This window comes from Sturnus vulgaris, chromosome 14 (assembly GCF_052056855.1).
Source record: "Sturnus vulgaris isolate bStuVul1 chromosome 14, bStuVul1.hap1, whole genome shotgun sequence".
Taxonomy (NCBI): Eukaryota; Metazoa; Chordata; class Aves; order Passeriformes; family Sturnidae; genus Sturnus; species Sturnus vulgaris.
The window spans coordinates 3,895,547-3,907,721 of NC_142256.1; the positions used below are offsets into that span (position 1 = coordinate 3,895,547).

General features: G+C 51.7%; 1 protein-coding gene across 1 annotated transcript; it reads right to left on the reverse strand.

The window, feature by feature from the left end:
* Window positions 1–360: 360 nt before the first annotated feature.
* On the reverse strand, window positions 361–12,175 carry LOC106863407 (uncharacterized). Its single transcript, XM_088173475.1, has 9 exons — window positions 12,115–12,175; window positions 11,107–11,220; window positions 7,574–9,244; window positions 6,367–6,466; window positions 5,309–5,457; window positions 4,992–5,104; window positions 3,726–3,815; window positions 2,656–2,778; window positions 361–2,065 (listed from the first exon to the last, which is right to left on the reverse strand). Exons 1-9 carry the CDS (start codon window positions 12,173–12,175, stop codon window positions 1,889–1,891), a joined length of 2,598 nt encoding a protein of 865 aa, XP_088029601.1. The 3' UTR covers window positions 361–1,888.

Consider the following 12,175-nt stretch of genomic DNA (forward strand, 5'->3'; position numbering starts at 1 on the left):
AAAAAATCATTATTTGCAGCACAGGGCAGCAGCACCCCTGGTATATTTAAGCCAGGGCAGTTTTCCCTCACCAAAAGGCTTTGTGATGTCTCAGCACCTCCCCAAATTCCCAGTTTTTACCACATTCCCTCAGATTTTGGTGTTTATGGGGTATTTTTAATGATTAAGGGGTGAAATTCAGCCCTGGTTTTCTTTGAGCTGGTACCAGGAACTGCTGTGAGGAGTTTTCTTCTCCCTCCCTCCTCTTCCCCACCCTGGGAGTGTCACAATTCGATTCCCTCCTGAGATCCTGCATGGCCAGGAAAACCCCAAACACCCAGAAACCATCACCCCACAATGGCACAGCCCTGGGTTGAGATCTGTTTATGGAAAACATTTTATTGCTTTCTAAAAACCAGTTTTGATAAACTCCAAGGAGATAGAGGAGGAAGTAGACCAGCAGAACTACTGAATATAATGAATTCTCTGGAATTTTCTCTGCAGGAAGAGAGATAGAGAGCCAGCTCTGTGAGGACGAGTTGAGGAGACCCCATTTTTGCCAGAGCTCCTCTGACTGCACCACTTTTATCTTTAAATTCCAGCACAACTTCAGGTGAAATCAATGACCAGTGGATTGGTTTCAGCTGGAGTTTGATCAGCACCTTGCACCTGAGTCAGGTAAGAATAAGATCAGCAGTTTTTGGAGCTGGAACGAGCCACAACTGCAGAGTTTGCAAAAAAAAAAACCAAAAAACTCCTCAGGAGGGTTTGAGACTCCTTCCCAACTGCTCCTGGCCAGCAGCCACCACTCCACACTGCCTTGTCCTTCCTAAAATGTCCAGGTCCTCCCATTGCTCCAGTCCAGGAGCCATCCCACCATGGCCCAGTAAGGTCCTGGCTGAGCACATCTCCAGCTCCTTGCCTGTGTTTCAGGAGAAATTTCAGAGTTTGCAGAGAACTTGTGCCCCTGGAGAAGACAAATGAGTGCCTGGAACGGCTGGAATTCCTTCCTCTGGTCCTATGGAATTTGCACTCTGGAGGAAATGTGCCATGAGCTGGGAAGGGTTGGGGTGGAAGGCAAGAGAGCAGCTCCTGGCATCCTCAAGCACACAGAGATTGGGCTCCTGAAATTCCTGCCATGGGAAGGGAGGGTCTTCCCTAAAGCTCCAGCACCTTGAAGGATGTAATATTGGGGTCATCCAAATGGGAATTCCACCCTGACACCGAGTGTGAAGTGCAGGAGTGACACCTCACACCTCGGGTCTGGCATTTCTTTGGAGTGTTGGGCTCTCCCAGCAGAGGAATCACCTCCCGGGGGGGGGTCAGATGTGGGGGATTCTGAGGAAAACACAGCAGGAGACACCCCCAGCTCCCAGCCAGGCTTTGCCAAGCCCGTTGGATCCAACAGCAAAGCACCTGGACACCTCTCCCCTCCTCCTTTCCCACGTGGTGTGGCACCTGGGGACACGGGGACACACCTTGGCACACCTTGCTGGGGCCACGGCTGGGCTCAAGGGTTGGGAAGGTCTTTCCCCACCTAAAGCTTTCTGTGTAATTCAAGTTTCATGTAATATTTCTCCCCCACCACGCAATTCTGCACCGCTTCTCCTCCAAATTTGGGGAACTTGGAATTCCCCAAATCCAAGGAATTCCCTCCCAGTGGCAGGGATGGAGCTCTGTGACTGCCACCAAAGGCTTTGGTGGTGACTGATCTCCGGGGAGAGCTGGCAGTGTCCCTAAGGGAAAATTTTCCTGTGGTTTGCAGGGATGTGTGAGCAGTGTCCATAGAAAGACAAATGAGTCACCCCTGCAGCTGGGCAGCCTCTCCCATTCCCCAATTTGGCCCAAATGGCTTTTTCCACATTCTCCACGTTTGTTTTTTTTCCAGCAGACGATGTCACAGTGGGACTCAGAACCGGGTGTGATGCTCGGAATCAGGATCCAGCTCGCCCAGGGCAGCTCTGCCCACCCCGTTGTGCACGGCCTGGCCACGAGCCTGGAGCTCTTCCCAGCCTTTTGTGGGACAAGTGGCACTGGTGGGCACCACCAGGTGTTTCTTCTGCACCTGCTCCAGGATCTGCAGCACCTGGAACGAGTAAACAGAACTGGGAGTAGGTCAGGAATTAGGGGAGAGCACTCATTTCTTCTCCAGCTGTTGAAAGAATCAAATAATCATATTTGATGATCGTTTTATCATAAAATAACCAAAAGAAAAATTGGGAGGTTTTGTTAAAGGTTGGAAGTGACCTTTAAATGTCCCCCATGGGCAGGGACACCTTCCACAAGATCTCCTCTTTCACGTGTCTGGCTTGGGATTTTTGGGATGGCACAAATCATTTCTGTGCTCAGAGGTCTCTGGGATGGGTGAACTTGGAGATCCACGGAGGTCCATGACCTTGGATCTCAGAGCCCTTTCCATGGATGAATCAGCCCCATTTTTGGGGGGAATTGCCCATTCCCCAGCCCCACAGAGGTGCTCTGGAGCAGGATGAGGACAGGAGCTCTGCTCGTGTCCCTCACACCAGGCTGGGATAACTCCCCAGGCATTCACAGCCTCCTTTGTCTCCTCACTGAATTATGAAGGCCCAGGCTGAAACTCATTCAGTGGAGGGAGGGAATGGAAATGAAATCCACGGAATTTCACGGATTTCCATGCCATGGGAAGTGGAATTTCACCTGAGACTTGGGGATGATGCCGACGCGGAAGAATCCGATGTTGCCGCTGTCGATCTTGGTGCAGTCCACCACGGTGGAGGCAACGTTCTCTGGAGAAGGCCCTCCACAAAGAACTGCATCCACCTGCAAACAGCAGATTTCCACACCGAGTTCCCCTCGGAATGGGGAGAGTTTTCCCTCTCAGCAGCAGATAATTCTCACCCAAGGCAATGCTGCTCCTTCCTGCCCCACTGCAGGGACACCAGGGCTGCATTTGGGATGAATGAGCCCCAAAGAAAGGACAGGGAGAGCTCAGTGGGGTGCAGGTTTGCAGCAGATGAGGAGCTCTGGGGAAGTCCCATCCACAAAGAAAATGTGAAGTTTTGATTTTGGAGGAGTCAGAGGTGGAAGATTTGTGCCACCCCTTGTTTAAAGCTGTGCCTTTTTGTGACACAAAATGTAAAACCCTCGGAATTCAGCAGTGAAATCTTCGAATCATGGAATTATCCTGAGCTGGAAGGATCCACAGGCACCATCAATCCAACTCCTGGCTCTGCACAGGACATCCCAACAATTCCACCCTTCCAAACTCTCCTGGAGCTCTGCTTCAGGGCTGTGCCCATTCCCTGGGGAGCCTGGGCAGTGCCCAGCACCCTCTGGATGAGGGAAGAACCTTTCCTGATCAGAACCAATGAAAGGCCATGACCATGGCACTGCCATGAAAGCTCTAAAAGCCAGCAATGTTTTGGAGCTCAGCACCAGTTTTAGGCCAGGCTTAAATGGGAATCCCTGAGTTCTGGAGCCCTGGCACATCCAGGCACCAGGATTTGATTGCTTGTAAGCAAGAAGGAATTTTTGGTTGCTCCCATCATCCCGTGTTGGAATATGAACCAACTCTCACTGCCAAGCCCTAAGAGCAAGCATTGCCTAAGAGCAAGATCTGTGTTTGAAAATCTTTGAGGGGCAGCATGAGGAGCATCCACAAGATTTTTTTTTAATTAGAGGCTTTCCCAAATTCCTGATCCCATCTATTGGTTTGCCTTCTGGAAGCAGAGGGGTTGCACCTTTCCATGCCCACACCCCTTGGTTACCTTGTCTCCCAGCTTGGCGTACACCTGGTTGTGGTGGGTGGTGTCAGCCTCACCTGTTGGGTTGGCTGATGTGACCACAATGGGGCCAACCTGGAGACACAAAAATGGGAATCACTGCTCTGAGCAGCCCTTTTGGGATCAAACAGGTGACCCGAGCTCTGAACTTCACCTGTGACCCTGAAGAGAGCTCAGTGTGGCTCACCCAGGTGAGGAACCTTCTTCACAACTACAGTCCCACCAAACTGGGTTTGGGCTACCAGCTCTGACAAATTTGGGTTTGGTGATGATGGCCATGAAATGAAATCTTGCTTTCCAGCATCAGCCCTTGCCTAGACCTACAACACTCAGGGTATCACCTGTGGTGGTCACCTGAAGGTTCCTGTGGCCACTTTCTGCACCTTCTGAAGTCATTCTGGCCTCACAGAAGTCTGTGCTTTCCAATGCTGGAAATGAAAATGTGTCTGTTGAGGGCATTCTCCTGATTTCCTGACGTGGTGGTTGTTGGAGTCAGTGAGTCAGGGGTCTCTCAGAATTCTTCAGAGAGAAATCAGAGTGCAAGGATTGAATTAAAGCCTTTGGATGGATTGAAGTGTGTTAAGCCACTCACACATAAGGCAGAGGTGAAAGTTTAGGTTTTAGCATGAATAAGCAAGTAATTAGAATGGGTTTTTAATGCTTTTAGTGACTAAAAGTTCTTAGATACCAGTGTAGAAGTTCGAGTTCTAGTGAAGGTTGAAAAACATAGTCCTAGGTACTGGTGTTTCCTGGAGGCTCCAGGAACACAGTTTCAGACATAATAAAGTTATAGTTAAGAATATTGCTTGCATTTTTCAGATAGAACAAGACAGACCATGTATGTAGTTTATACATAACCTGGAGTGCTAAAAAACTAGAATTCTAATGGGTTAAGAAGTGGTGATCTGAGTTTGTGTCTTAGCTAGTTGGGAAGTTTCTATATAAAAACATGCATTGGGGAGAGCTGGTGCCTTTTGCCATTTGCTTTTTGCCATGCTTTGCTTTGCTTTTGCCTCGGAGACTGATGTGCTTCTGTAATAAATAACTTTATAGTAACTGTGAGCTGCTTGGCTCATTGAAGAAAACAACAACCCCACAAATTGGGTGCCCAGGAGCACCCAGAGGTTTAACCTCACACGTGGCTGCTCCTTTCCCCCTCTTTGGTGCCATCAATCCCCTCCCAGGTGCCTGCAGGCCCCAGCCCCTCTCGGGGAGGGCTCAGGTGAGCTCAGGTGAGGTGCCCTGACTCACCAGGTCGATGAGGTGCGTGGTGACAGAGCAGTCGGGGATGCGGATGGCCACGCTCTGGGGGGTCCCGACGTACTTGGCAGAGTCCTTCATTCCCAGGAAATCCACCCACTCACCTGCACGGAGCAGAGCCACAGCCAGAGCACTCAGAGCTTCAGAGCAGCCCAAACACCACGGCTGGGACGGGAACATCCCCAGGGAACATCCCCAGGGAACATCCCCAGGGAACATCCCCAGGGAACGCGCGGAGCCGCGCGGGGCCGAGGGTTTGGGAATTCCAAACCTCTCCAGAGAGCTCGGGATGAACAGCATCTCCTCACCTCTGGGAATGACCAAGCTAATGGGGGACGGCCAGGCAGCCTCCATGAAGTCCCAGAGGAGGGGAGTGAACAAATGCTTGGCGGGTTCCAGCTGCTTTAGGCTGGAAATCCACAGGGACATGGGGCGATCCTGAGCCTGGCGCTTGGACCTGGGAAAGAGGGAGGAAAAGGAGGCTGGAAATTTAATTGCAAGGAAAAGAAACTGTTGGAGAGGTCTAGAGCTAAGGGAAGGTGTGCAGGCTCTGCCCAAGGTCACCAGTCTGGAGTAAAAGTAGGACTGGGAAGGGACATTCATGGCTGCTCCCAGTCAGGAATGTCCATTCCCAAAGCAAGGCTTTAATTTCTTGTGATGGGCAAAGGTCCCAATTTCCCCTTGGAAACCCCACCAATACGAGGGGCTCCTCACAACTCTCCATATAACTCCTCAACAAAACAGCTCCCCATAAATCTAGCAGCAAAACTCACCAAAAAATTACGTTTCAAGTGTAAAAAATTTAAACATATCAAAAATATTACCTAAAGTCTACAGAAAATACGAAAACACCAAATCGTTAACCAAGATACAAAAAAAAGACACTTTACAAATCAGTGTGGTTCCAAAATAAATGGAATTAAGAAACCTCTGCCACTACCAAGAAACTCCCCCAAAAAAATGAAAACAACACACTACAACACAAATAATAACAGTAACTCATCAACCCAAAACCCCTCAAAACACACAATAGACTAAATACCCCAAACTCCTTACACTCTCCTGAGGAGTTATATGGAGAGTTCACAGTCTGTTGTCACCAGAGGGGTTTTGTCGTGACAACAAAAAAGAACAAAAAGTTCTCACAACCTCCAGGTAAGAACAACAACCCCCTGCCCTATTTTCCGCCGGTTTGGGTTTCTGGTGGTGTCCAAATTACCCAGCTCCATCAACCTTCAGTGTGCCAGGACACAACTCCAGCTCAATTCCCTCCTTCCCTCACCTGGATCTTCCCCCCAGCGAGGCTGAGCTGCTCTGGCTCTGGTTCTGGAAGGTTCCTGAGGCCAGCCCAGGTGCCAGGACTCACCTGTGAGCTTTCTCCACGGCGTCAGGCCGGCTGCAGGCGGCCACCAGCACGTACACGGTGTCGGTGGGGATGCCACAGGTGCCACCATTCCTCAGGATATCTGTTAGCACAGGGAGGTGACAGGGCTGTCATTCCCATGGCAGAGCTGCCACACGATGTGTGCTGCTCTCCTCTCCTCTCCTCTCCTCTCCTCTCCTCTCCTCTCCTCTCCTCTCCTCTCCTCTCCTCTCCTCTCCTCTCCTCTCCTCTCCTCTCCTCTCCTCTCCTCTCCTCTCCTCTCCTCTCCTCTCCTCTCCTCTCCTCTCCTCTCCTCTCCTCTCCTCTCCTCTCCTCTCCTCTCCTCTCCTCTCCTCTCCTCTCCTCTCCTCTCCTCTCCTCTCCTCTCCTCTCCTCTCCTCTCCTCTCCTCTCCTCTCCTCTCCTCTCCTCTCCTCTCCTCTCCTCTCCTCTCCCCATTTTTGGCAGTGCATTTTCCCAGCACTCCTCCAAGGGGATTTCTGGTGTTCAGGACCAAACACTGGCTCTGATTTCTCCGTGCAGAGCCTGGAGGATTCCTTGGAGGATTCTCAGACTGGATGAGGACACAGGGAAATGATGCAGGAGACTCAGCAGGGAATTCATTGCCCCACTCAGCTCCTGACCCCTCTAACTTGGCCCAGGAATTCTGATTTTCTCCCCAGGAATAACCTGGACAGATTATCCCTTGTCCTTTCCAGGATTCCTCATTAAAAAGGAGTTTATTCCTCCTTTGCAGCCCTCCCTCAAATACCAAACATGGTGAGAAGATCTCCCCTAAATCTCAGCTCCCCAAGGATGAACAAGCTCAGCTCTCTCAGCCTTTCCTCACTTGGGAGCTTCCCAGGCTTTGGATCATCTTTGTGGCCTTTCTCTGGATCCTCTCCAGCCTGGCCACATAATTTTTTTTTCCTGGTAAAGTGGGGATCAAAACTCTTTCCACCACTCTGATGGCTTAAAAACAAAACTTTACCAAAACATCACCACATCACCCAGGTTCCCACATCATCCAGGCTGGACGGGGCTTGGACCAACCTGGTCTGGGTGAAGGTGTCCCCATGGAACAAGAGGGGCTTTGAGGTCCTTTCCCACCCAAACCATGCTCTGATTGGGATAATATCCTTTTAACAGTGTTCTGCTACAAACCCTCCATCCCCACATCCCACCCTCTGGTTTTTTTTTCCCCTCCTTACCTGCAATTCTCTTGACTGAGGACGCTTTCCTGGCGGGCAGGTGAGGGCACTTGGTGGCTCCTGCCCCGACCCCGCTGAGCTGCACCACGGGTTTCCCCATGGGCAAACAAAAACCCTCCAAGGTGCTGCTGGCCAGGGCGGCCAGGAAGCAGTAAAAGCTCACCAGCCCGAAGATGAGGCTGGCAGCAATGTCATATCCAGCAGGAAGGGCGTGGATGGCATCCAGCAGGAAGCTGCCAGCCACCAGCATGAAGGTGAGGGAGTAGAAGAACCAGGCTGTGCTGAGGAAGAGCGAGCAGAAAACCACGAAGCTGTTGAAGAGCATGAAGGCAACGATGCCCACGGCTGCGTGGAAGCTTCTGGAAGTGCCATGGAGGCCAGCAAACCGTGCCAGCCCCCAGATGATCCACATGACAGCGTAGAGGATGAAGGCGCTGCTCTCCAGGGTTTTACCCCGGGCAAAAGCCACCGAGCCGCCGAGAAGCTTCAGGATGCCACCAGCCACCACCAGCCACGGGATGACCACGGTGGCCAGGGGAGCCTGGGGGTCTCCCGTGGCTGTCAGAGCAAAAGAAGCCAGGACGCTGCAGGCGTAGGTGAGGATTTCTGCATCGGCATACCTGGAGTAGCCCAGGTAGGGGGCGTGGAGGTCGGGCCCCTCCCGGAGCTTCAGGAGGCTGCTGCGAGCAAGGAGAGCCCTCACTGCCCCCTTGCCTGTCGGGATCTTGGCCTTTGCCCTCACGTTGTACAGGTGAATCAGAGCCACCAGGGCCGAGGCCACGAAAATGGCCACAGCCACACCTTGGGGGCCACCCCCAAAAAAACCCCTGGGGCTGCAAGCCAAGGCGATGCAGTAGGTGACAAAAAGCAGCAAGTAGAGCCCATCCACGGGGCTCTGGAGGGAGAGAAAAAGAGCCAGGACGGCGAAAAGAATGGAGAAGACCAGCAGGAGCGGGGTGGGGAGGGCTGGCTCCTCTGGCTGCCAGGTGGGGTGCAGCAGGCTGTAGCCCCCGGCGAATTTGAGGATGGAGGTGAAGCCGAAGGCCGTGGCCATGAGCGCGTCCATGGCTCGGTAGCACAGCACACAGGTGCCAAGCTGGTGGGTGGCAGCGGCCCACAGCCAGGGCACGTGGCCCAGGGAGAGGCTGTGGGTGACCCCCAGGAGCCTGCAGCAGAACACACTGGCCGACAGCGCGTTCAGGAGCAGCCCAGGGGCTACAAAGGGGTGGCCGGTGCTGGCCCAGCCCCGCTCCTGGGCTTTCTTCTGCGTGCCGGGGAGGGCGACTCTCCCTTTGGTCAGGAAGCCGAGGATCCTCCCCAGAGCAAAGTAGCCCCCGAGCAAGCAGACAAGGAGGTGGCTACAAGCCACGGCCGAGGGGCCCAGCGAGGAGCTGTAGTGCAGGGCAACCTCGTGGCCACTGGCCAGGGACAGGGCAGTAGCCACCAGGGCCAGGAGGGGCTCTCCACAGAGGAAGCCCACCGTGGCCAGCAGCAGCAGGGCCAGGGTGAAGGTGGCCAAGCCTGGCACCAGGGCGTCACGGGCATCCCCTGGCGTGGGCAGCACCCCCTGCCCTGCCAGCATCAGAATCACTCCATAGGCACTCCAGAAGGACGACAGGGTCAGGCACAGGGGCACCAGCAGGGAGCCATTCCCGAGGTTCCTCCGGATCCCTGGGGACAAAGGGATGAGGTGTCACACATGTGGGAAGCGAGCTTAGAGTCATTCAGAGAGAAATCAGAGAAATCAGGTTCGAATTCAAACCTTTAGATGGATTAAAATGTGTTAAGCCACTCACACATAAAGTAGAGGTGTAAGTTTAAGTTTTAAAGTAAGCAAGCAAATAAGGAAGGAAGGAAAAGGAGTTTTAAATGCTCTTAGTGAGTAAAAAGTCTTTGATGCTTGAGTAAAAGTGCAAATTCTAGTAAAAGTTGAAAAATGTAGTCTTGGATACTGGTGTGTCCGTGGAGGCTCCAAGAACATAATAGTTTTAAATATAATAAATATATATATATATATATATATATATATATAAATATATAAATACATAAATATATATAATATAAAAATATATCATATATAAAAATATATATAGAAATAGATATATAAGCAGTTTGAAACATTATAAAGCTATAGTAAAAATACTTTTTATATTTTTCAGGTAGAACAAGGTAGACCCTATGCATAGTTTTTACATAACCTGTCGTGTTAAAAAACTCAAATTCTAAGAAGTTAAGAAGTAATGGTCCGAGTTTGTGTCTTAACTTTTTGGAAAGTTTCTATATAAAAACATACATTGGGGAGAGCTGGTGCTTTTTGGCTTTTTGCCATTGCTTTTGCTTTTGCTTTGCTTTGGTTCCTGCTCTCTCACCACCATCATCAGCACCCAAAAAGAAGACAGGAGCTTCACCAGGAGCAGCTTCTGCTTCTATGTGGAGCCCTACATCAAATCTAAACATAAACTTCAGCATCTGTGATTTTTTTGCTTTTAAAACTAACGTGCTTCTACAATAAATAACTTTATAACAACTATTAACTGCTTGGCTCATTAAAGAAAATAACCCAACAAGTTGGTGCCTAGAGCACTGGAAAAATAACCCCAAAAAGCAAGGATCAGCACGGCTCCTGCCTGGTGATGGATTTATCCTGGAGAAAAAAAGGCTCAGGGGGATTTTATTACACTTTACAACTACCTGGAATGAGATTGCAGTGAGGGCTCGGGCTCTTCTCACAGGGAACAACGACAGGATGAGAGGAAATGGCTTCAATTTGTACCAGGGGAGGTTCAGATTGAGTATCAGGGAAAATGTCTCATGGAAAGGGTTGTGCAGCCCTGGCACAGCTGCCCAGGGCAGGGGTGGAATTCCCAGCCCTGGAAGTGTCCAAAAGCCACGTGGATGTGGCACTGAGGACATGGCTGAGTGGTGACCATGGCTGACTCGACAATCTTTAAGGTCTTTTCCAACCGGAACGATTCTGTGATTTCGTGTTCTCATTGCTATGAGTGGCAAAGAATAAATAATTCAGCGTTAATTTTTGTTCCAGGCAGGGATTGTTTCCTCTGAGATGAGTAGGTGCCATTCACCCATGGACATGTCAACCCGTGGGTGCTGAAAGCACTCTCAGAGAGCCTGGCAGAGAAATGGTGTGCTCAGTGGGTTAAAACTCCGAGATCCTGGTAGAGAACTCGTTTAAAACAAACATTGATTTCTCTTCTTGCCTATAGAGGACAAAAATTGCTGTGCTGACACAGAGCCATGGATTTGGGCTGGGAGAGACCTCAAAGCTCATCCCATCCCACCCCTGCCACGGGCTGGGACATTTTCCACCATCCCAGGCTGCTCCAAGCTCTGTCCAGCCCGACCTTGGACATTCCAGGGATCCAGGAGCAGCCAGAGCTTCTCTGGAGAGCACACACAGCCCTGGGAGAAGGGATGGGTGCTGCAGCAGGGTTTGTGTCCTGCTGGCAAAGCACACCTGGGTGTGCAGAGCCACGGGAGGGAGGTTTGGGGGTCTGGGCAGCCCCAGATCTTACCTGCATAGGCCAGGAGAGCCGAGAGGAGCAGCAGCAGCACCCCCAGGGCCGTGCTGGGGATCAGGGGGGCAGCTCGGGGGGAGCTGTAGAAGTGCACAGCCAGCAGGAGAGACCCTGTGGGACACAGAGGAGGGAAGCACAAAGAGCTCGTAAAACCATCCCAAAAACTCGAGAGGATCAGGGTGGAACGGGGCAGGGAATAGAGGGGAAACAACAAAGTGAGATCTGCAGCTTAGGGAGCCTGAGGAGCTGAGTGTGGCTCGGTTTGTGCCCAAAGTCTCGCTTCGTTTGAGGTGCCCGGTTTGGAAAAGCTCGAAATGAATCATTTGAGGCTGCCCAGAGAGGCTGGGGATGCCCCATCCCACCAAGGCCAGGTTGAACAGGGCTTGGAGCAACCTGAGACAGTGGGAGGTGTCCCTGCCCACGGCAGGGATGGAAGTGGACGGGATTTAAGGTCCCTTCCAACCCAAACCATCCTGGGAATGTATGGAAGAGTCTGAAAATTGCCAGCTAAAGGTAAAAATCCACCATTCCAGTTATGCAAAAGGCAGACAGACACAAACACCCTGCAGCTGATCCCTCCAGCTTTGCCCTGATGGAAAACCAGCCCAAAAAAAATCCGGGAAGACGAAACACAGAGAAGGAGCAAGTGAAGAGGAGAGAGCACAGAAAACAGAGCTGCAGGGCTGGAAAAGGAAACCGCATCCAAAGCGAGATGATTTACTACGGTGACTACGAAAAAAAAAAAAAGTTTGGACTCGCTTCCCACCCAGCGTGGAAGGAGCACCAAACTGCAGGCCAGCCCTTGGAAGCCAACACAAATATTTTGCTGGCGGCCGAAGCGGGCGCTGGGATGTGTGGGTTGAAAAGCTTTGCCCAGGGCAGAGCAGCCCGCGGATAAACAGCGCCTTTAGCCCCCCTCGGCAAAGGGGGAAGCTCTTCCCAAGCCCTGTCCCGTGCCAGGATGCCGGGATGCCGGGATGCCGGGATGCCAGGAGCGGTGCCTACCTGCGGCGATGCCCAGGAGCGCGATGCAGGAATGCAGCGACCCAGCCGCGCTGCCGCCCAT

What these genes read in the sequence shown, in the direction of transcription:
- LOC106863407 (XM_088173475.1), bottom strand. Translation starts at nt 12,175, where the DNA reads ATGGGCGGCAGCGCGGCTGGGTCGCTGCATTCCTGCATCGCGCTCCTG. An exon ending in CTCAGTCAAGAGAATTGCAG is followed by an intron (nt 6,467 to 7,573) that starts GTAAGGAGGGGA and finishes CTGTGCTAACAG; the next exon opens with ATATCCTGAGGAATGGTGGC. An exon ending in GCATCATCCCCAAGTCTCAG is followed by an intron (nt 2,066 to 2,655) that starts GTGAAATTCCAC and finishes TACTCGTTCCAG; the next exon opens with GTGCTGCAGATCCTGGAGCA.